Genomic DNA, 24,903 nt, shown 5'->3' with positions numbered 1-24,903 from the left:
TCCCTTGGGGACCAAAAGAAAGTGCTGGAGCAGAGAAACCTCTGTGTTCCTAGACACCAAGATTCACTCACTCACTCACTCACTCACTCATTTATTTATTTATTTTAGTTGTCAATGGATCTTTATTTTTATTTATGTATATGCGGTGCTGAGAATTGAACCCATTGCCTCACACATGCCAGGCAAGCGCTGTACCACTGAGTCCAGCCCCAGCCCGACACCAAGATCCTTTTGGAACTTTCTAAGTTTTATTTTGAGACAGGGTCTTGCTGAGTTACTGAGACTAGCCTCAAACTTGCCGTCCTCCTACCTCAACCAAGTCGCTGGGATCTCAGGTGTGCACTGCCACATGCAGCTAATGTGAGGCCTTCTGACAGAGGCCTAGACCTGTGTGACCCTTGCTCTACCTAGAATGTGACCAGCCATCCGGGCAGCTTTCTCTGTGTGTGCACAACCCCCATAACACTGGTGATACATCCCCAAGCACTCTAACGCAGGTCACATGATGGCCTGTGTGGCTAACTGTGTTCTTCAGTGTGCCCCTCACCCTCCTTCAGCAGCAGGCATCTGAGTCTGCCCTGGCTCCACTTTTCTACCTTCTCCCAGGTGGCTTTACAGCTTGCTTTTAGGTGCTTCAACCATAATGGCTTCTCATTGTCATTGACCTTTTTTAGCTATGTATTCTCTGTGCAAAGGCCATTGATTTATAGGAATATCCTGTCATTTTCTAGTAATGTATCTCAAGAAGGCCTTTATTGATTTCCTTGGATGCCCAGTTCAGTACTCATTACCTCATTCATATATATATATATATATATATATATATATATANTGTTCTGAGAAAACTTAAGGTTATATATATATATATATATATATATATAAAATCTTCCTTTTAACATTTTTTTTTTTAGTTGTAGATGGGTACAATACCTTTATTTAGTGTTGTTTATGTGGTGCTGGGGATCAAACCCAGTGCCTCACGCATGCTAGGGAAGTGCTTTACCACTGAGCCACAACCCCAGCCCCTCCTTTGTATCTTGGTTTTTGTCTCCTGAAGCACATGTTGCCTGCCTTTGAATTTGGGGGGTTTTCCTGCATTTTGCTTTTCTTTCTGAAGTTGTATGTTTTCTGTGATAGTTCTCCAAATGAAGTACAGTCTCGTCTCTATGTCTTAAACCTACTACATCTTTCTGGAAGATTTCCCCTGTCCAATCATGCACACCTTTCCCTTGGGTAGCGCTCATCCTGTGTTTAGGAAGACGGATACCTGTCTGGGTCTAGGAGGTGATTCTTCCAGGATTTGCTTTGCTTAATTTGGAATTCCGTGGTGGTATTGATAAGTGAGAATGATTTATCCATGGTCATTGCTGTTTTCAAGATCCAAACCTTACTTGTTTCATGGAATGAGGTGAGTGCTCCCTATCCCATCTCAGATGTGGGCATCAGACTCCAGGTCTGCAAGTGAACCTGGAGCATTTCCAACAACTCTACTCCCCTGGCTCTTAGAAACTGAAGAGTTGTACTCTCTGTCTCCCCTCTCATGTTCGTGTCACATGCTTGGCTCCGATTCCTGAGTCCCTCCTGAGCTTCTCCTCTGCTGTCTACCTTCCAGCTGTCTGAGTCCGTCACCCCACTTCACCCTGGACCAGCCCTGCTCAGTGGGCTCCTTGCAGATTCCTGTGAGCAGCTGTCCCCTTACTCATAGACCTTGTGATCTGGTGGGCAGCGCTGGGTGGGTGGTCTGAAAAGAATCTGGAGGGGAGTGTCCCACTGAGGGGCCAGCAGGCTCGATGGGCGGCCAGCTGGGGAGCCAGCCGTTGGAGACTCTGAGTGGAGAGCAGGTCTGGGGTGAGGAAAGTCAGGACAGCTGAGACCCAGGGCATTCTACAGCTGGAAAAGGGCTGGGGCGGCCATGTGGTGGAGTGTTCCCATAGCACACATGAGGCCTTGGGTTTGATCCCTGGCACTGCAAAGAAATAAGAATAAATGAACTGAGTTGAAGTCTTCTCTGAAACATTGTCCCCTCCAGGCTATTTCCTACAGCAGGGCAGTAGTATTTTTTTTAATATACATATATATATATATATTTTTTTTTAATTGTTAATGGACACAATACCTTTTATTTTGTTTGTTTATTTTTATGTGGTGCTGAGGATCGAACTCAGTGCCTCGCATGTGCTAGGCCAGTGCTCCACCCCTGAGCCCCAGCCCCAGCCCCAGCCCCATGCAGTAGTATTTCTAACATGTAACCACCCCATCCTTCTGGGTTAAGATCCAGTGGCTGCCAGGGTGAGGGCCTACTATTGCCAGCCCTGTGAGCCAGCCTCCTGTTCTTCCTTGTGAGGCCAGCACTAGTTAATTCTGTAGCAGCAGCCCCACGACTCCTGCCTGACATCCTGTGGCCTCAAGATGGTATGTCCTGAACCACCCTCCCTCCTGTCCCTAACTCAGAAAGAATGGTGCCATGTCTGAGAATCTACTGTCAAAATTTGAGTTCTGCAAACTGGCCATTTTGCCAGGTGCTGGCAGCAGGTGGGCCTCAGTCTGTAGAGAGGCCTTTCTTTCCTACCAAGCCCTGCTTGAAAACAGTAAATTGGCTTCTTTTTATTACTGTGTGCAGGGTAATTTTCTAATGTGGCACTATACTAAAAAAGGATCTTAACTTTAAAATGAGAGTTCTGTCCATATAAAGCCTGCTTTGTGTTCTGAGAAAGGAAATCAGTAGTGGAGAGCTGTTTTCCCCACACACAGCAGAGCAGTCAGTCCCTAAGAAGGAGGAGTGCCAAGATGGGAGCTAAAGAGTAGCAGTGGACGGTCACTGTCTGAGGACAGCCTCTGCACTGGCCACCGCCCTGCTGCAAACTTCCCGGTCTTCGGCTGCAGAGTGTAATCAGAGGAGAAAGGACTTTGAGCCAAAAGTCTAAAGTTTGTCATTTTCTAGAGTAACAGCAACATGAGCATGGAGTTTGTAGCTGTCCAGACCCAGAACAGCTGGAGCTCGGCTTACCCCTGGTGGGAACATGGCTGCTGCCTGTGACCCAGCATTCGCCCTTCTGACATGTGCCCAAGAGGATTAAGCACACATGCCTAGACATAAAAGAATGCTTCAGCAGCTTTTGTTTGTGGCGGCCAGGAACCTGAAACGACCTCCTCGCCTGCTGATGGCAGGACGGGTGAATGTTCATACCATGGAACTCTGTGCAGCACAAGGCTTCAAGTTCAGTCCACCAGAAAAGAGACAGGCGGGAGTGATCTCGGGCTGGAAGAGAGGTGTGGTCCCTGTACTAGGCCTAGGGCAGGGTGTGTGGGAGCCTGCTGATCCCTGCTTCATATCTTGATCCAGGTGGGTGTGCTTTGCACCTACAGAAACATATGTTGAGCTATGCACTTTCTAATCAGATTTTTTAAAATATATTTTTATTAGTTGTAGTTGGACATTTATTTATTTATTTATTTCTATGGGGGTGCTGAGGATCGAACCCAGGGCCTCGCATGTGCTAGACAAGGGCTCTACTGCTGAACCACAGCACCAGCCCTATAATTAAATGTTTCTAAAGAGCACATATCTGTTAGGGAACATGGTCAGTTCATCCCAAACATTCTTTATTTATGTGATCTGTTTGTATAAAAGATTTTTAAATATAAATCGTTGCGTTGTATCTTTGTGCATCCTTAGAACTTACTGTAAGGGGTTGAGAGAGGACTTCACTCAGGCACAGAACAAACCCAGCATCTGTCTTTTTTTGTTTGTTTTTTAATATTTTTTTTTAGTTGTATATAAACACAGTATCTTTATTTATTTTTATGTGGTGCCGAGGATCAAACCCAGTGCCTCACATGTGCTAGGGAAGCGCTCTACCACTGAGCCCCAACCCCAGCCCAGGATCTGCTTTTTGACTGGTTTTGCCTACATCACTCCAAACCCTCTGTGTGGCATCTTCCGTTCAGACGGGCCATGTATGAGGAAGGAACTTAAACAGAGGTTTCTGTTGGTTCCATGGAGCACTAGATGACTGTAAGTAAAAGAATAAATTAGACATACGTGTTTTGTTTGCTTGATTGACTCCCACCTCCACTATTTAAAAGCTGTGTTGCCCCCAGCAACTAAGTGTGCCTTTGCAAGCTTTGGACGCTCACCCGCCCTGCCATGTACTGCCTCAGCAGCAACAGCAACATAGAAGAGGGTTGGCCCATGTCCAGAGGGGCAGAGACAGTCGGCTCAAGGAGGAAAGGCCCAGGACACTTTCCCCCACCAGCATCCAGGTGTCCTCAGAAGACAGGGCAGGAGGGGCAGAGTTCACCAACCGACAGTTTTCTGCCTATGGGTGGGCAGAGTTTTGACATGCTGCCATATGGTGTGGCACCAGAAGAGAAGCCTTCTATGCGGAAGCTCACATTGAGACTCCCAAGTTCCCAGACCTACGCCCAGCAGCAATAATTCCTTTCTTAGAAATCCATCCCAGGAAATCATCAGGGACTTAGTCACAGATCTGTCTTTGTAGAAGGGACATGGGCCCAGGCCACACTGCTTGTCCTGAACTGATTTGAACCCCGCCCTGACCTAGAGCCCATGCCCAAGGCTGCCACTTTGTTTTACAGGCCATTTATTGAGGAGGAGGGCTGCCGAGCCCCTCAGTTCTGTTTGAGTTTGCCTCATGCAGGTTTCTACACAAAGGCTACAAACCACTGATGTGGCTTCACCTTGTGAGCATACGTTAACTCGTGATAACTTCTTCCAGGGAAGAGTAAATGGATTTTATCTTTCCCTTTGGTTTTTTTATAGTTTCTTAATTTCCCTATGGAAAGTGTTTCTCATTGTTGCTTCAGTAACAGTCAAGCCTGACTCCCCCACCGCTAGGATTCCAGCGTGTCCCCTAGAAGTTCACCTGTTGGACCTGAATTCTCAGTATGAAGTGTTGGGAGAGGCCAATACCAGGGTATCGGGCTGTGGGGACGGAGCCCTCCCCAGTGAGTGAGCACCTTTCCCTAGAGATTGGCTCAGGTATCCAGGAAGTAGGCCCCTTCTCCTCTGCCTGTACCCAGCTGCCCTCCACTGTCCACCTTGAGTCGAAGCAGCACCAGCAACAAGCTTTCTCACTGTGTCCTGGGGTTTGGACCCAAGGCTTGCATAAAGCTGCCTCTGTTCCTGCAGCCCGGACACTGCCCATGGCTCACCAGCTGGGATGGTTGATTGGATTAATGTGGCTCTTGTTACATTTCCTTGCTGTGTATCTCTTCAGGGGGGTACTCCTGCTAGGAAGTCTGTCCTCCAGGCCAGGGGCTGCCTACCTCTGAATTCTCTCCTGGGTGCATTTCCCACCCAGCCACAGTTGCTCTGTCTTGGGAGGTGGTCCACTCTGCTCTGCCTCTGTGTGGCACTGGATTTATAGATCTGTGACATTTGCAGTAAGAACTTTCTTTTAAAAGTACCAGTGAGTGAGGCTGGACTGTGGCTCAGTGGTAGATTTCACCTAGTGTGGGTGAAGCACTGGGTTCAATCCTCAGCACTGCGTAAAAATAAATAAATAATAATAAAGGCATTGTGTCCACCTACACCTGAAAAAAAATATTTTAAAAAAAGTACCAGTTAGTGATATTGTATGTAGCACATGTAAACATAGAAGTAATTTCACCTATAGAGTTTTATTAAGTTTCGCTTTTCAGAGTTCAGAAGTATTTATTCAGATCTTTTCTGGTTTCCTTATGGACACAGTTGTATCGTGCTTTGTAGAATTCTGCTTTCTTGACACTCATTGAGGACTTAGGTCATTTCCCACCTACATTTACGTATGATTTTTAGATGCATATTTTCCAATAAAAATATCATAATTTTTACAGCTTGGAAGTTACCTCTGGCAGCAATGTGAGCGTGTGCACCTGTGAGGTGCGGGGCTGGGTGTGGTCTCATTCTGCTAAATGGACACACAGCGAGTCACATGTCCTTCTGCCCTTTTGGCTCACTCTTAGGGCTTTTTGTCCTATTTCCTCGGGCCTCTGATTATTAAAAAGTTTTTCCATAAGTGAGTGTAAGTGTGTGTGCCTGGGTTCAGGGGTGACACACAAGCTTCACATCTGCCACAGGACAACCCTGGGGATCCTTAACAATGCTCATCAACCCAGAGTCCTCTCTTTGTAATTAGTCACCAGCTGCTCCTTTACCCATGTCCTACACTACCAGTTCCCAGACCTCAGCGTCTGTCACAAGCCTCCTGCACTCCCCCTCATGCATAAGAGGAGGGAAGTGGGCAGAAGACAAGGGGGAGCCTGTCCTGGAAGTTCACTTCCAGCCCACAGTGGAAACAAGCCTGACTGATGGGTGCAGAAATCGAGGCTCTCTCAGGACTTGAAAGCACAGACCCTGTGGAAGGAAACCACTTCAACTGGAGAAGGCCAGCAGTGGGGAAGGAAGACTGTCTGGGAATTGGCTCTGTAAAGAGGTTGGCTACATCAGAGGACAGTTATATTGTAGAAGGAAGGAATCTTAGTCAGACCTGGTGGCACACACTTGTAATCTCAATGGCTTGGGAGGCTGAGACAAGAGCCTCAGCAACTTAGCAAGACCTTGTCTCAAAATAAAAAACAAAACAGGCCAGGGATATGACTCGGTGGTAAAGCATCCCTGGGTTCAGTCCCTGGTACCAAAAAAAGAAAAAGGAATTTTGAGCAGAATCTGCCACTGGGTTTTCAAATTTTATAATAGACTTATTTCTGTTTTTATTTCTGTAGAAACCTGATGTGAGGCTATCTCGAGGCAGCATTGACAGGGAGGACGGGAGTCTTCAGGGGCCGGTAAGCTGGGGCTCATAGTGTGTGGGCATCCACCTTAATGATACCTCTGATGTCAGACAGAATAATCAATTCTACAAGTAAAGTGAACATTTCACTAGGATTATTAAGACATTCTCTGTACAGAATTCTTATGCAGATACTTAAGTTTTCTGCCCATTATTGTCACAGGCCTTTTAGTAGTAAGCCACAGTCCCTGTAATCTTAAAAAGTATGTACACATGTACTATTGTTACATACGATTTCCATTTGCTCAACGTTTTATATACTACTATTGCTGGTTATAAAAGTTGTCATAGTCACATAAAACTTATTCAAACAAGATTTGTTTTCCCCCTTGGGGGTGTTAGGGAAGAGATGCCTGAAATTCTCTTTAAAGAACCAATTTAAGGGTTGAGATTTTGGCTCAGCAGTAGAGCGCTCGCCTAGCACAGGCGGGACCCAGGTTCGATCCTCAGCACCACATAAAAATAATCGCATTGTGTTGTGTCCATCTACACCTAAAAAATAAATATTAAAAAAAAAAAAAAGAACTAACTAAAAGGCTGAGGCTGTAGCTCAATGGTAGAGTGCTTGCCTTGCATGCATGAGACAGTGGGTTCAATCCTCAGTACCACATAAAAATAATAAATAAATAAAATGCAGATATTGTGTCCATCTACAACTAAAAAAATAGTTTAAAAAATGAAGAACTGGGGCTGGGGATGTGGCTCAAGCGGTAGCGCGCTCGCCTGGCATGCGTGCGGCCCGGGTTCGATCCTCAGCACCACATACCAACAAAGATGTTGTGTCCGCCGAAAACTAAAAAATAAATATTAAAAAAAAAAAAAAATGATGAACTAACTTAGAAGGGCTGGGGTTATAGCTCAGTGGTAGAGCACTTGCCTAGCAAGAACTAACTTAGGATTTAGTTCAAATATATTTAAAGCCAGCTAGAAATACTTCCTGGTGTCAGGAGGGAACGTAATTTAAATCATTAGGATTTCGCACCTTCTGGTGTCTAATAAATGCGTTACACTTCTATCCCCCAGTCAGGTGAATTCTTCTGGNCCAAGGATTGAACCCAGGGACACTTTACCACTGAGCCACATCCCCAGCCCTTACTTCATTTTGTTTGGTTTGGTTGTTTGGCTTTTTGAGACAGAGTCTGGCGAAGTTGCCCAGGCTGGCCTTGAACTTGCATGTGCCATAGTACCTGGCCTAAACATCATTCTATGTATATAAATTACATCCAGTTTTGAAATAAGAGGTGCTGAGGATTGTCTGGGCCTTTCCGTGATAAGCTTCTCTGAGTAGCTACAGCACCATCTTAATCAGAGTCCTGGGTTCTCAGCACCTAAGTGCATGGTACGGAACCACCCTGGTCTATGCCGTAGCTTCAGCATCCCCTAAGCTCTGATGCCCATGTCACCCATTACCAACCCGCAAAGCTTTGGCATTTTTCCCATCAGTGTATCAGCTCAGGCTGGTAGCCTGAGTCTGGCGTTCCTCAGCTCATAAGCAATGTTACATCACCCACCAAGCTCCTTTCCTAGGCTGAAAAGACTCAAGTACAGCAAGCATTCTTTCCTGACCTGTGAAAAACTCTTCAAGGACTCACTAGTGAGAGAATTGCTAATAGGATATTTGTTAGAAAAGAAAAATTCTTTGTGTTCCAAAATGTGGCACATAGAAGATACTCAGAAAATACGTAGAACAAATTAATGAGACCTGGATAGGAGGATAACTCAGAAATGCCATATTCATAAGAACTGTCAGACAAACGTGACAGGCCCACTTGCAATGTCATGATTTTCTGCATGCCAGACGTAGACAGTAGTAAGAGTGCTTGGTGCTTAGTACTGCAAAGTGCTGTGTGGAATGGGCTCCACGTGATACTCATATTACTGTCAGGCCCTGTTGTCACCTGTATTCCACAGATCCGTAGACTTGGCTACTGCAGAGGCCTCCTTGCAGTGCCAGACCCAGGCAGTAAACTCCTGTGGCCACCTGGCAGAGCAGGCTTGTCTTACTTCCCCATGACCACATTGGTCCTTTTCTAAAGACAATGTTTAGTTTGGTGCATTTCTTGGAACTCTTTAGCTTTAACTTTTTTTTTTAAATATTTATTTTTTAGTTGTAGTTGGACACAACACCTTTATTTTATTTATTTTTATGTAGTGCTGAGGATCAAACCCAGTGCCTCGCACATGCTAGGCAGGTGCCCTACCGCTGAGGCATAACCCCAGCCCCTAGCTTTAACATTTTTGAAATGTTCTGAGAGAGCTATTTGGGTAAAAAGCAGCACAGCTTGTGAACGAGTGTGCTGTAGCCAATAGTCATTAAAGTGTAACTAGTGCATGCACGTAGTTAATAGTCATTAATGACTAGCTGATGGAAATTAACCCCTTCTGTGTGCATGACAAACAGAGTCACATCTGCACCTTTAAGATGGCCTGTGAGTCAGTAGCGTACTCAATTTGTGACTGCAGCCCAGAACTGGGTACATCACTAGTTTCAGAGAAGAAGTATACTGAGGCCCGGCAGGCCCATGACACGTGGCCCAATAGATGTGTGGAACATGGGCTTCCCTTCCAGTGCCTGCCCCTCCAGAGTGGAACCTGCTTGGCTGCACACAGGCACATTTCAAAAATCGAGTTTTCTAGTTAATTGAGCTTGGTTGTCACCTAATATCAACCAGAAAGCTCGCTGAGTTGAAAGCCTTTTAGGAATTGTGTAGGTTTTACCGCCAAATCTTGGTGCAGCACAGCCAGCAGGCACTGCATCATGTTTTGGCCATATTAACCACCATACCCAGCCCAGGCTCCTCTGGCTACCTGGCACCTCGCTGCTCCCCAGGCACGCTCTCTGTCCTCCCTCCTTGCACGTGGCTTGGCTCCTACCTAGGATGAGCTTGGCCATCACAGCCATCTCCAAGCCTGAGCTCAGGACTCCCCTTCCATTGGCCCTGTGCTGTCTGGAGTGGGCACAAGTGTCTCTCTCCACCTCTCTGTCAATTTCTGTTTTATTCAACTTTTTCACCACTGTGACTAAAGGGACTCAACCAGATCAATTGTAGAGAAGGAAAAGTTTATTTGAGGGCTCACGATTTCAGAGGCCTTAGTCTTTAGAAGGCTGGCTCCATTTCTCAGGGCTCAAGATGAGGCTGAACATCATGGTGGAAGAATGTGACAGAAGGAAGCAGCTCACATGATGATCAGGAGGCAGAGAGAGAGGTCTCCACTTGCCAGATACAAACATATACCCCAAAGCCACTCCCCAATGCCCACCTCCTCCAGGAACACCCTGCCATTTCATTTGCCACTCAGTTAATCCCTATCAAGGGATTAAATAACTGGTTTGGTTAAGACTCTCACAACCCAGTCTTCTCCTCAACCTTCTTGTATTGTCTGACACCTGAGCTTTGGGGGGACACCTCATATCCAAAGCATGGCAGCTCCACAAGGGCAGGAGCTCTGGTTTGTACCCAGTATAGTATCAGCTACAAAGCAGGGACTCAGTACCTGCTAGTTGAAGAAATGCAAGCGTGAAAATGGCATGTAAGGTAGAAAGCACATTGCTTAGGACCCCTCCCCACCTCCAGGCTCTGAGAGTTTGCAAGGTTGGGAACCAGGGTGGGAACTAGGGATGCAACTCAGCAGTAGAGCTTGTGCTGGGCACAGTGTCACAGCACCTGCAGTCCCAGCTCCTGGAAGGCTGAAGCAGGAGGATCACTTGAGCCCACTAGTTCAAGGCCAATCTTTCAACATAACATAGTAAGACCCTGTCTCTTTAAAAAAGAAGAAGAAAATGTAAGTAGTTAAATTAGTTAGTTAAAACAGGATAAAATCAGGGTGATAAATGGCAGGTTGAAAACAACTGTGATTCTGGGGAAAATAGCCATTTTAATTATATGTACTGTTTCATTGTCCTGGTATTTTAAAGAAGTAGCTCTTTTCAGTAGAAAACAAAGCATATTAAATTATGTGTATGTATCATTATTTTAAAATGAGCAAGAAAAGTTTTTCTTTTACAAGGTTGGGTATGGTTCTAAAACTTTTTTTTTCCCCCCATTTTAGTTATAAAACTCATTACTTTAGGTTGGCTGTACACCTCTAATCCCAGCAGCTCAAGAGGCTGAGGCAAGAGGATTGTAATTTCAAGGCCAGCTTCAGCAATTTAGCAAGTCCCTGCCTCAAAATAAAACATGAAAAATATGACAGGGCCTGGGGACGTGGCTCAGTGGTTAAGTACCCCTGGTTCAATCTCTACCAAAAAAACAAGAGACTCATTACTTTAAATGCAGCGTCAGGCATAAAGGCCTGGAGAAGGACTGGTTTCCATTAGAGGCCTCCCCTTACCCAGTCCCTGTTTCCTTGCCTTGTCCTAGAACTGCTGGAGGGTTAAACCCGTTCTGATGTACACCGCGCTTTAGGGACATTGACAGCATGAGCCCATGGGGACTGCCAAACACCCCAGTGCTACCAGGTCCCTATCTCTTCATTGTTGATTGCACCCTTACTGTAATCAGAGGGGGTAGAAGGACACTGAGCATGGGATAAGCAGTGGACACATGCTGGGAGGGCTGGGATTTCAGACCTTTGATGGTAAACCAGAGACATCCATGTAGGAAAGTTCTAGATCTGTATGAATACCAGAGTACCCCAAGGTTGCCTTTGTTACAGCCCTCCCCACACACTCTATTGGTGTGAGGTGTCACCTGCCTATTTCCCCACACCACTGAGCCCTGCAGGCATCTGTCTTGTTCATCCCAATGCCCCAGCATCTGGCAGAGTTCAGGGGGTGGATGAATAGGGAGGAGAGTGGGGTGGTTCTTTTCCCTGTATACACCAGTACATTGACTCAATTTTCCTTTCCCACAGACTGGAAACCAACACATCTATCAGCCTGTGGGCAAACCAGGTCAGTGAAGAAATGAGTTGTGTGTCAAAAGCTTGTGTAAGTAGCTGGGTATAGTGGCACACACTTGTAATCCAGCCACTCAGGAGGCTGAGGCAGGAGGATCCCAAGTTCAAGGATGGCCTCAACAACTTAGGGAGACCGTCAGCAACTGAATGAGACCCTGGCTCAATTAAAAAGTAAAAAGTGCTGGGGATGTGTCTCAGTATTTAAGTATCCCGGGGTTTAATCCCCAGTACCAATTTTTTTTTTTTTTTTAAATACTTGTGTAATTGGCAGCAGGTTGGAAGTATTGTAGTGTCACAGCTGGGGGATGTCCACAAGATTTTAAGCCTTCCCCCAACAGATCACAGCAAGTTTGGTTCTGACCACACTCAGCCATGGCTGGAGTCCTGAAAAGCAGAATCTAATACTGTAACACCTCAGGCCCTTAAGACAGGAGCCTGGTGCCAGTGCAGGGCATTGGCTTTCTTCATTACCCTTCATACAGGAAGTCCTTCTGCTTTGCCAGATCCTGCGGCTCCACCAAAGAAACCTCCACGCCCCGGAGCCCCCGGCCACCTGGGCAGCCTCGCCAGCCTCAGCAGCCCTGGGGACAGCTACAACGAGGGTGTCAAGGTAGGCATCAGATGTGGGCATGCTCTGTTCTTAGGGTTGGTTGGATCCCTTTGTCCTTGGAAGATGACGTCTGTGTCATACAGTGGGTGGGGACAGCACAGAGGGGACCATAAGAGGCCAGAACTCAGCTGGTTCTGAATCCCCTGAGAGCCAGGGAAGTGTTACCCAGACTCTCCCAGTTTTCTCTCATGATTGACTTTAGGGACTTTATGACTTTGTGCCTACATCTTCCTCCCATGAGGCACAACGTGTCTGTGGAAATCAAGTGTTGATTTGATTTTTAAAAATCAAGTTTTATAAATTAATTAAGCCATGATACCAGGGGTAAGTGAGGACCTGTGGGCCCACTTCGCCTCTAGGCTCATAATCGTGGTGTTAAGAAAAGCCTGTTGTCCATCCAGAGTCAGGATGGTTCCCTGTGAGAACAAGTAGAGCCCCCCCCACCCTCCCGCCAAGAGCAGCACTGGCCCAGGCACAGCATGATCTTGCCCTTGATTGGGCTCATCAACTCTGCTCCTGGCTTGGAGCTGGAGCTCACCATCTGCTCTCCCAGGCCCCCTGCCAAGCCTGAGAGCTGGGGCAGCTTTCCTCACCTGGATAGGGTGCCCCTCTGGCCTGGCCACTTAACAGCCACTTCTCCAAACACGCCCCATATATTGACCAGAGGCACACCATTCCCATGATCTGACTCTCTGGAATCGGGGCAGGTGGTGGTTTGAGGGGCAGAGCTCTTCCCGACCTGGTGTTGCATGAACACATGGTACACCTCAAAGTAGACAGCACCCCAGGTCAGTGCACATGAGCTGGGCAGAGGTGATCTTTGCTCCACACACTCACTGCGATGTCGGAGTGCCTTCCCCCAGCCAGGTGAGGTTCAGACCTTGTCCACGTTCATCCTCGTGTTGGCCTCACACAGGGGAAGCAGCGTGCTTATGGTCATTGGCTCTTGTGGCTGGGCTGGCATGCTGCTGCAGATCCATGGACTGCACACCTCTGCACTCTGCTCTAAGGTGCCATCTGTAAAGCTGCTCTAGCTGACCCCTTGTCAGGTATATGCATTCTTATCCCAAATCCCGGAAGAGAGCACGCATCCTCACCAGGGGTAGGGTTGTCCTGTCCATCCAGGAGGTGACCAGAGAGTGAGTGGGCTGGTGCTGGCGGGTGTAGCCTGCTTCCTGAGGGGTGTCCAGCGAGCACAGCTAGGCCCACGCTGCCCTGAAACCAATGAATATCCAGAGCACCTATTGGCCAGTCATCAGCTCCTGGGACCCTGCAGCTTCCCAGTGCTGTCAGGGACATGTGGGTATTCTCAGAAGCAGCAAAAACATGACTCTTCCTAACACAGGTTTTTTAAGTAAAAATTTGAAAAACAGAATGGTAAAAAATCAGGTTAGTGAGCTTATTTTCATAAGCCACAAGACAAGGCTTGCACAATTTGTGCTCCAGTGAAAAACCAACGTTAGAAGCTGATGAGGAACCCCAGAACCCTGACACACCTTCGTGTCCCACACCTGGAATAACCTCGTGAGTAAACTCTTGGTAGAAACAATATGCTTGGGCTGGGGTTGTGGCTCAGCCGTAGAGTGCTTGTCTCGCACACGCTGGACCCTGAAATCGATCCTCAGCACCACGTAAAAAATAAATAAGTGAAATAAAGCTATTGTGTCCAACTATAAAATAAATATTTAAAAAAATTTAAAAAAAGAAAAAATATGCTTAAAGTACATGAAGATTTTGCGGGCTGGGGTTATGGCTTAGTGGTAGAGTACTTGCCTAACACGCATGAGGCACTGGGTTCGATCCTCAACACCACATAAAAATAAAACAAAGATTGTGTCTACCTAAAACTAAAAAATAAATATTTAAAAAAAAAAAAGATTTTGAAGTGATTAGTGTGGAGCCCATGCCCGTTCCTTTATTATCTCTCTGTAGTAAGTGTAGCCTGAAAGAATGATTGTTTTGATACAGAAATGTTTGCCTTTAACTAGGTATAACTAAAATAATCATTCAAATAACATTTAGCCAGAAATCGTCCCAGTTTTCCTTAGCAGCTTTGCTCTTGTGGCTTGGTTTCAGTGCTGGGGTCAGATCCCAAGCCTTATGCTGTCACACTCCCCCTGGAGCCTCCCTGGAGCTCTGGGCTTCAGGCACCACCCTGAGGGGTGGGATTGGCCACATGGCTGGGGGACAGTTGATTGTCATTAATTGCCGGACAAGGAGTTTCCAAGTTGTTGAGCTCTAGAAAATAGGAAACCAAGAACAGATGTTTCTCTAAACTTCTGGAGTGTCACCATGCGTGGTTAAAAGCACCATAAGAAGGGAAACCTTAAGCAGGTCACAGTCATGGCAGGCCTCCCCCAACCCCTAGAATTGCAAACCATCCTGTTTCTTGGTGGAATACGCCCTTGGCACCCTCCCGAAGAAGCCATGTGTGATGGAGTCTATACAGGCCATCCTGGGAAGATAAACAAGACTGCACTGAGGTTCTCACTGCAGAAAGTAAAAGGCAGCCAGCCCTTTTTTTTTGAGTGATGAGTTCTAGAGTTCTTCTTTCCAGTGCACATGGAAGTACCAGAGAGAAGTGCATCTCTACACTCAGGTGCTGGGGACATGTTTCTTTTGAGATACTTTTAAGAAGAGGAGAAGGTGCTTGTTTCTCCCATTCACTGCCTATTCAGGCAGAGGACAGCCGGGGTGGTTTTACTCAAAGTCATGGAACCTTCTCTTAAGAATTGGTTCAAGCTGGGCACGGTGGTACATGCCTGTAATCCCAGCAACTCAGGAGGCTGAGGCAGGAGGATCGCAAGTTCAAAGCCAGCTTCAGCAACTTAGCAAGATCCTGTCTCCAAAGAAAATATTAAAAGGGCTGGCAATGTGGCTCAGTGGTTAAGTGCCCTGGGTTCAGTATCCCCAATATTAAAAAAATAATAATAATAATAGTTGGTTCAAAAGAAGGATATTCTTTATACTTTGATTTTTAAAATAAGCTCCTGAGGTCTTTAAGCACACCAGGAATCTTTCTTGGGGCAGTGCAGCTAGATGCCAGTGCAGATTCCCAAGGATGCGAAGGGCCAGGTGTGGGAACCAAATCCCTGGGAAGTCAGGTGGCATTCCCAGTGATGAAACGTCCCCATCTCTTATGAAGAAGCCTCATTCTGCTGATCCTTGCACGGCTGCCACTTGTCACTCTCAGGCTTTGCACGCTGTCCTGCTCACTTATCTCATGGGAACAAGCGTGGTGCATGGCAAGGCTCTAAGTCACCCACTGTGCATGGAGCCCCCAAAAGACAAGGTGGCTCCTGATGGCAGAGAACAAGAGCGGGTTGCAGCCACAGCTGGTACTTTGCGTCCTGCTCATGTGTTTAGGGAGGTATCTGCTGCTTGATTAATGTTGTTTTTCTTTTTTTCCCTTCCTCTGATAAATTCCTCTAACTTTTCCTCACCTCCGTTGGACAATAGCCATGGAGGGTAAGCACATTGTGTCTGTGTGTCTGTCCAGCTTGCTCTCTCACACCCAGCTCCCTGCATGTGACCCTGAACTAGCAAGTGGGAAGCCTGGTGCAGGAGTCGGGGGGCACTTTTGCTTGGTTCTTCGTCTCTCATGACTGACAAATGCCAGAAACAGCACTGATGTTGGCTGAAAACTGAGAGGTGGACACCCTTGCAGTAGATGAGCTGTTCCTGCCCTTTTCTGTCCTGTACCCAGACTTGGGAACAAATGACTAATTCTGTTCCAGTCTCCTTGGGCAAGGTACCCAAGAGTTCAGAAACGGGCAATTATAGTCTTAGACTGAACACCAGCAGAAGATCACAATCGAATGACTGTCATATACAGCAATTTAGTCTAAACGCACGTCCGTGAGTGTGCGCACACACACACAGTGTCTTTCTTGTAGTTAGTATAACTCTAAATGTTTTGGTGGTGCTGGGGATTGAGCCCATGGCTTTGTGAATGCTAGGCAAGTGCTCTGCCACTGAACTATACCCCAGCCCCCAATTTGAATTTTTAATTACTGCCAAAACTTTGGTAGAGGCCACACATTATTCCACCTCTAGTACTCAGGTTATCTGGGTGACATGTAATATCTCCTGTGTCCTTGGGTGGGCATATGTACCTCAGGGCTTCATCTGCCCTTCATCTGGCCCACTAGAGAAGCTGAGGCTCAGAGCCCAGATTCACCCAGCAGGCAGCCGAGAGCTGTGGGAAGCAGCTTCCCCACCACTGGGATTTAGGAGTGTCCTGCAGGTAGGTAGTGACCACTGGGGATGAACTCCCGTGTGAGAGCGGGTCTCTCCTAGGCAGCTCAGCTGAGCCACAAGCCTCCTTACTATAGAACTTGAAGCCAAGGAAATGCTCGGTACTGGTGTAGAGTGTTCCATCATTAGCAAGTGACTTTCTGTGGAATTTGGTGAATCCTCAGATGTAAAGTTTGTGGGTTGTTTCTCTTGTGGTGAATAATCTTGGGGTGTGGGGACACTGAAAGAATCTGGGAGTTTAAGTACAGTATATGTCATTCCATTTCATTTCCTTTAGCTGAGCTCAAAATTAGAAAAAAATATATTGCCAACTCTATTTGTCACTTGGGTGAATCACTTTACTGTCTCAAACTGAACTATATCCTATACAAACAAGAAAATCCATTGTCTTCTGCAGTCTGCTTTGAAGTCTAATTTAGCTGTGGTGGTATCACGCCCACTGCTGGAGAGCAGAAGAATGATCTGCTTCTTTATTGTCAGCTTCAACCCCAGGAAATCAGTCCCCCTCCCACTGCCAACCTGGACCGGTCCAATGACAAGGTGTATGAGAACGTGACGGGCCTGGTGAAAGCTGTCATTGAGATGTCCAGTAAAATCCAGCCAGCCCCACCCGAGGAGTACGTCCCTATGGTGAAGGTGAGTGCAGCCTGCGGTGCACAGAGGCTGTGGTGGAGCTGCTAGATGTCTCTGACATCTCCCAGAGTCAGACCTGATGCTTAGGAAGGTGTGAAGGCACCACATGGTGAGGACTCTGGAGACAGCCACCATCATTGTGAACCCCTGCTTTTCTCATGTCAGTAAACATTAGGATGGTAGGGTCCTGAAGGGATACCATCTTTCACAAATGTAGTCTCTAGTTAAAACAGCAGCTGCAGGTGGGTACTGTCAGCATGAGGCATTTATGTAAAGTTGAAGAACATGCAGGAGCATCCTGAATGAGTCCAAGAAGTACATGGGATCAGTAATTATCCAGTTGAGATACTGTCCCTCTGAGGAAGAGGCAAAAGAGTATATGGACAATTTATCTGTGTTGGTTTTCTTAAACTAAGGGGTGAGTATGTGTGTGTGTGTTTTTTTTTAATTTAAAAAAATAAAGGAAGAGACCAAAATAAAAATACTGTGGACTATTTTTCAAATTGTGCTCAGTGGAATGGGATCCTGGGAGGTAATAACAGATGCTGTCCAAACAAGACTGCCCAGGAGGCTCAGCATTGCTCCTACCAGACCCTCATGATGGCACACAGGTGCTCAGAAGTGTCCTACAGTTCAAAGAGTGCCATCAAACTTAGCTTTAGTGTTTTTAAAAGGTACTGGCACGTGCTTTTTTTTTTTTTTCTCCCCCCCACGGTGGTAAGTTTATCATCCTTGGAGTCAAGTATGGTGGTGCACACCTGTAATTCCAGCAGCTGAGGTAGAAGGATTGCAAGTTCAAAGCCAGCCTCAGCAATTTAGCAGGGTTCTAAGCAATTTAGCAAAACCCTGTCTCTAAATAAAATATGAAAAGTGCTGGGGATGTGGCTCAGTGGTTAAGTGTTCCTGGGTTCAATACTCAGTACAAAAAAAAAAAAAATTTACCATCCTTGGGGATTAAAATGGAACAAACTTTTACATGCATTGATGAATATGTCAAAATCAATGCCGCTATTACATTTAACTATAGTATATGTGTTACTAGACAGCACTAGTAGGAACATTTCTTAAAATATATCATCTTCCCTCCCCCCACATCTGTGACATTAAGCACCTTCAGGCTGCTGAGAACCGTCACCAAGTCCAGCTCAAGCACTTTCTCTTTGCAAAACGGAAATTTCATCAGTTAAGCTCTGACTCCTCATTCCCCCTCCTGCTCAGCCCCTGCAAGCCTCAGTTCTACTTTCTATCTTTGAATCTGGCTGCTCAGGGTCTGTCACATAGTGAGAGTCCTGCAGCATTTGTCCTATTGGGACGGGCTTCTGTAACTGGGAAAGATGTCCTCAAGGCTCCTCCCTGTGGTAGCATGTGTCTGAGTCTCCTTCATCTCTAAGGCTGAGCAGCATCCTGCTGTACGTCCATACCAGCTTTGGTTCATTCATCTGTCCATCTGTGGACACTTGGTTGCTTCTACCTGGTGGCTCTCATGAATAGTGCTGCGGTGCACGTGACGTACAGGTAGCCCTTCGAGGCTCTGTCTTCAGTCATAGTGTGCAGTCAGAAGAGGAGTTCTGGCAGGCACAGCAGCCTTGTTGTGATCCTCCCAGATCCTGCCACCGCACTTCCCAGCAGCTGCACCTCTGGCTTCCCCACAACCTGTGCGAACTCCAGCTGCTCCGCCTCTAAATTGCATGGGTGGGTGGCTCTCTGTTTTGTTGTGTGATTGCTTTGAAGAAATGTCTATTTAGTTCCTTTGCCTGTGCTTTAATTAGGTTTTTTGTTGTTGATTGTGGGGTCAATACCACTTTTTTAGTGTACCTATTGGCAATCTTTGTAGAAATACCATCAACGTAGAAAAGCTGCTTAAAAGCTGTGATGTTTCTTGATCATTCTGGTTCGTGTTTTAAACTGTGCTCCTGTGACTATCATACCCAAAGTTCTTCTGGGAGAACATGATGAACCCATAGCCAAGTTTGGAAAAACAACTCAGCAGTAAACAAAAGCACTCAGGATTTCAGACATGTCAAGATTGTGCATGTTGATTTAATAGCAACTTCTGCTTTAACTATCAGTCATGTAGTCTGTGGGATGCTCCATTCATCACCTGGCCACTTAGAGTGGTGGTCCTGTAGGACTATATGCTCAAGTGGTACTGCAGCCATCCTAGTTGTGCAGGCAGACGCCTTGGTGTTCGCATGATGACAGTTGCCCAGCAATGCCCGCCCAGAGCATCTCCCTTTTAGGTAAAGCCTAACTGCTTTGGTCAGATGATTCCACTCCTTTTGCATGCTGACCCAAGTATTTTCATACTGATCTTATTCATATTACATATTGACATACTGGTCATACATCTTGGATCCTCATAAGAACAACAATACCAATAATTCGAAATTTAGCCTGGCACTGGCACAAAAACCTGTGATCCCAGTGACTCGTGTGGCTGAGGCAGGAGGATCGCAAGTTCAAGGCCAGCCTAGGCAACTTAGAGAGACCCTGTCTCAGTAGAGGACTAGGAAGTGGGAGCAGTGGCACACGCCTATAATCCCAGCAGCTTGGGAAGCTGAAATAGGATCACGAGTTCAAAGCCAGCCTCAGTAAAAGCGAGATGCTAAGCAACTCAGTGAGACCCTGTCTCTAAATAAAATACAAAATAAGGCTGAGGATGTGGCTCAGTGGTTGAGTGCCCCTGAGTTCAATCCTTGGTATTCCCTCCCCCAATAAAAAAAAGGACTAGGGATATAGCTCAGTGGTAGAGTGTCCCTGGGTTCAATACTAGAAAAAAAAAAAATGAAATTTAAAATGATGATGTTCTAAGAAGTTAGCCCTTGTCTTAACAACTCACATGGATTATAAGAATGGATGGAGTGTGGAGTGGAAGATTCAAAATGGCCTCTAGATTCCATGCGCACACATGAGAAAGGTGGCATCTGCCTCACCTGTGTGGGCACCATCGTCTTCCTGGGTCAGGTGGGAACAGGGCATGCCTGTTTCTTAGCGTCTATGTGACGCGTCTTACCTGAGCAACTGCTCTGGTACATTATGGTGAAGGACAGACAGAGATCTGCATCTTTACAGAGGGAAGGAGCCTTGTAATGTACTAGATGGGGTCAGTACTAAGAGAAAGAAGTGCAGAATTTTTTCTTAAAACTGTTAAAAACTGTGTGTGTGTGTGTGCGTGCGTGTGTGCGCGTGCGCGCGCAGGTTCGTGCACACTTCACTTGCAAGGTGAAAGGGTCAGTGCCACCATGAAATTCCTATGTGCTCTAACCCTGGCCGTGGTTTTGTCTGTTAGGAAGTTGGCTTGGCCCTGCGGACACTATTGGCTACCGTGGATGAGACCATTCCTGTCCTCCCAGCCAGCACACACCGAGAGGTAGGCACAGCACTGGAAGGGTCATGTGCGGGGCCACACACAGGAACAGCTGTGGTGCTGAAGGTCCCACATCAGGACCAGCAGAGGCTGGCTCTAGGTGCTCCACAGGTGATAGCCCTTCTGTTCACTCTGTCCCCTGCCAAGGTCAGCACCTGCTCAGGCTCAGAGCCATTGTGTGAGGCCTTCCCCCGAGGAACAGGGTGGCCGTGAGCACTCAGGGAAACTGCTGTCGGTGCTGAGCTCCTCCAAAGTGGGAGACGCATTGCCACTTCCTTTGAATGCTCCTTCCCAGACCTTGGTATTTGCAAGTGATACTGGCTTTCCCTTTAAAATATTCTCTTAAATTAATAAATTTTACTAAAAGTTTTTAAGGGACCAAAGTTCACCCCAAATATTGTCTCCTAGCAACAATCATCGCTTCCACCACCTTTCAGTAATTTTGCCTCGTTCTGACTTACAGATGAAGGGCAGTGTACTTGTCAGAGTGCTCTCAACATGGTGACACTCTTCACATAACTGAGCCTGTACTTGGTCATTAAAGTCAGTGTTGGCCTGGGGTTGTGGCTCAGCGGTAGAGCAATCGCCTAGCATGTGCAAGGCCTTGGGTTTGATCCTCAGCACCACATAAAAATAAATCAATAAAATAAAAGTATTGTGTCCAACTACAACTAAAAAATAAATATTTTTAAAAAAACGTCAGTATCACCAGGCATGGTGATGCATGCCTGTTGTCTCAGGCTGGAGGGTTAGGGGAGGCAGGAGGATGGCATATCAGTGTCACATCTTAAGCAGGCAGGACTCCTGAAGTGGAGTGGAGTCCTTCTCAGGATGTCACATCTGAGGTACACATTGTCTGGGTGATGTCAATCTGGGGAGCTGTATCTTGCCTCCTAAGGGACAGCGGGACACAGCAACCATTGGTGGTTCCTCTATCAGTGACAGAACCACGTAGTTCCTCTGAGTGTCTCCACAGTGCAGCTTTTTCATAGCAAGCAGGTCCTCACTAGTTTACCTGCTTCTCTGGGGCTCTGAGCAGTTTTCCATGATCAGCAACAAGTTTGTCAGAAAGCAGAGGAGTTCATGACCATAGGCAGGAAAGGGGTCTGTCTAACAAGGGTTTTTCTGCGGGACCATCATCAGCACTTACTGCAGCCAGTAGCTGAAGTCACTACTCGCACTCCTGATTCTCAGGCATACAGATCCCTCTCCCTTATTCCTTGTTGTTGAATCATTGTTTAAGAGGAGCCTTCCTGTTGGCCTGCTTCCCCGCCCACTGCCCCTCCCTGCTGCCCACCATGCTTCCTAAGGAGCAGCCAGTCCTGCTCAGCTCCCCTCCTGCTGCTACACTGAGTGTGGTTGTCCCCAAGGTGCCACCCATTTGTATTAAAGAAAACCCCTCATCTTGGCAACCCACCCCACTTCCATAGATCCAAATACTTGTTGCTTCCCAAGCCCGTGCATGGTAGCGCCGTACCGAGCTCAGTCTCCAGCCATCTGTCAGCTGCTGGCAGGAGCCGTCTGCTTTTCCCTGCTTGCTTCCCCAGCTAGGGCTTACCACACACTGGCCACTTGCCCCTTCAGTCCCCTCTACACGGGACACAGTCTCCAGTGGGCCTCATCCTCACCGACCACTGTCACCTCCTCAGACTGCCATAAGACTTGCCTTCCTTCCCTGCCCCCAGAGCTTTCTTTCTGAAAGAAAGAGGTAGATCTCTAGGTTACATTGTTCCTTCCTAAAAATCTGATCTGCCTACCCACCACCAAGTTCAGCAGGAGAGGGCCAGCTGGGCATGGCCTGCGAGGTCCTGCAGTGGAAGCCAGCCCACTCACAGTGCAGGCCAAGTCCAGGCTCTCCTGGGAAGCCTCTGAGGCAGGGTGAGTTGCCCCTTCTCACTGTGCATCTCTGTTGTGCTACTGTCTCTGGGGGTCCCAGGCAGTCCTGTGCCTAGCCTGTGTGTGCAGACATGTCTGACTGCTTCTCATGTCACAGCACAAGGTACCTTGTGCATGTTAAGTGCTCAGGAAGGGCCACAAGAGCAGATGGCTGTCACCCCTGGCTGAATGAACAGGCGGGCTCATGAGACTCCACACACAAGCCTTTGCCCCCATGGGGGCAGTAGGCGAGTCCCGTGCCTGCTCATGCCAAGGCAGGGCCAGGGCCTTCTGACTCCAAGAATCGTCCCATGCAGCTCCGGGAGGTCCAGAGAGGTATCAGGAGTCCAGACCCAGGCTTTTGTCCTGTCTTGGCCTTCAGCAGGTCACTTTGTACCTCAGCTGCCCGTGCTGATATGGGAGAATCTGGACCAGGTAATCTCTGAGATTCTGTCAGGTTCTATGATTTACTTTAAAACAAAGGAAAGCCCTGCCAGATAGTGAGGTGGAAGTCCAGACAGCAAATACAGAATGGAGAGGACGTCCTGGTGACAGCAGGGCTGTGGGTGGAAGCAGGACTGCTGGGCAAGTACACGTGCACAGGCACACGACACTGGCCAGAGTTCCCAGGGAGAGAAAGGTTTTCCACCCTGTTGCTTCTAAGGAGGATTTATTTGAGGGAAAGATTTTTTTTTTTTTTCTCATGGTGGCATCAAAAGAAAGGCTTGTGAAATTGCGTAGAGAAGGGGCAGAGGTGGGGTCCGGTGGGAGAGTGCGTGCCCAGCACTGGATTTTATCCCCAGCCCTGCAATAAAAGACAAGAAAGTTCCCTGAAAGGTTCTTTAGAAGCCATCCTCCTGACCTGCCTCTTGTCCTTCCAGATCGAGATGGCACAGAAGCTGCTCAACTCTGACCTGGGAGAGCTCATCAGCAAGATGCGGCTGGCCCAGCAGTGCGCCATGACCAGCCTGCAGCAGGAGTACAAGAAGCAGATGCTGACTGCCGCCCACGCCCTCGCAGTGGATGCCAAGAACCTGCTGGATGCCATTGACCAGGCGAGACTGAAGATGCTTGGGCAGGCAAGGCCACATTGAGCCCGCCCGGGGGCTGTACTTCTTCCCTGGGAAGGTGTTCACCGACCTTCCACCAGCAGCCAGAGCCAGCGTGTCCTCAGGCGCCAGCACCACATCTCCAGCTGAGCAACAGCTGGCTGAAAACCTCTCACATAAGTTTAACCACATCTTGACTTGGGTTCATTTTTGTTATTCTTTTTAAATCATGGGGTTCGGAAAAGTCTGGGGTCCATAATGTGGCATTTTTCAAGAATGAAAATTATACATTAAGAAGCTTTTAAGAACATGAAGGCCAGATGCAATGGTGCATGCCCGTAATCCCAACAACTGGGGACACTGAGGCAGGAAGTTTGCCAGTTCAAGGCCAGTTTCAGCAACTTAGCAAGACCCTGTGTCAAAATGAAATTAAAGCAGAAATGTGAAGAGCAGTTGGTATTCCTGTTAGTGGGAATGGCCTGGGGGCTGTGTTCATTCCTGACCTGCCTTCACTGAATATAGGAAGAAGAGAATGTGGTAAAGAATCCCAGGAGACCCAGGAGGCTGAGGATTCCTTTCTTGCCATAGCATTATTATCCAGACTGGGGTTTGGCTAGAACACCCTTCTGTTGCAATATGCTAATCCCATTTACAAAGAAAGAATATAAAAGCTATATTTTGAAGACTCAAATCATTTCAGAAAAAAAAAACTAGCACCCTTCTGTCTCCCGCCTTTCACTTTACGTGGACATGGAAGCGCTGGGCTGGAGCCAGCTGCAGAGCCCAGCCAAGACTCAAAACTCATGTCTTCTCACCAGGATAATGTGCCCGTTGTTTGTAGCAGTGTAATTTCTCTTGGAAGCAGAAACACTTTGTACCAGAGCACCTCCAAACTGCAGCGAGGAGTCCAGAACCACCGTTTTCCATTTTTATATGATTTATAAGGAAAGATTAAAGCCATGTTGACCCCTCACAGCCACGGGCGCTGGCTGACCCTCATCGTGTCTCTCTTCCCCACAGAGAACTAAGCGGGACGCAGGGGTTTGGTTCTCGATAGATGTCCAGCTATTGCACCATCGTCCTCTTAGATCATTCTGAAGAACACACCCTCCCTTTAGTTTGTCGGGGGATATGAATTATTCTCAGGAAGAATATAATGAACTGTACAGTTACTTTGACCTATTAAAAAGGTGTTGCCGTAAGGCTCTTGTTCCAGTGTGCTTTCTTTTGATTCTCTTCCTTCAGATGACCTAGAGGTTTTCAGAGGGGTTGCTAGATACAGTAGCAAGCTCTCACTGATGCTGTCTTCCTTGTTCCTGTGTCTCTGAGCATCTGGAGGCTATCCCGAGGCTGGCTGCCCACATCAGAATGCTGGCTCAAGTGCTCCTGCAGGGAAGGCTCCCTCTGCAGGCCTGGCAT

The 24,903-nt window shown here is 47.3% G+C and overlaps 1 protein-coding gene across 36 annotated transcripts in view; it reads left to right on the top strand.

Annotated features, from left to right (window-relative positions):
* Ptk2 (protein tyrosine kinase 2) overlaps positions 1–24,686 on the top strand; it is a 204,420-nt gene extending 179,734 nt beyond the window's left edge. For 11 of the 36 annotated variants that reach the window (XM_048802205.1, XM_048802193.1, XM_048802208.1 and 8 more), the window contains 7 exons: positions 6,727–6,789; positions 11,649–11,688; positions 12,176–12,303; positions 15,763–15,771; positions 17,041–17,196; positions 20,483–20,563; positions 23,317–24,686. In XM_048802205.1, coding sequence (XP_048658162.1) covers positions 6,727–6,789; positions 11,649–11,688; positions 12,176–12,303; positions 15,763–15,771; positions 17,041–17,196; positions 20,483–20,563; positions 23,317–23,529 — 690 coding nt within the window. In that variant the 3' untranslated portion in view covers positions 23,530–24,686. The remainder of the gene's footprint in view (positions 1–6,726; positions 6,790–11,648; positions 11,689–12,175; positions 12,304–15,762; positions 15,772–17,040; positions 17,197–20,482; positions 20,564–23,316) is intronic. The other 25 variants (XM_048802215.1, XM_048802219.1, XM_015486520.2 and 22 more) reach the window with 6 other exon arrangements.
* Positions 24,687–24,903: the final 217 nt, after the last annotated feature.

Source organism: Marmota marmota, unplaced genomic scaffold, assembly GCF_001458135.2.
Source record: "Marmota marmota marmota unplaced genomic scaffold, marMar, whole genome shotgun sequence".
Taxonomy (NCBI): Eukaryota; Metazoa; Chordata; class Mammalia; order Rodentia; family Sciuridae; genus Marmota; species Marmota marmota.
This window is presented reverse-complemented; position numbering and strand designations above follow the sequence as displayed.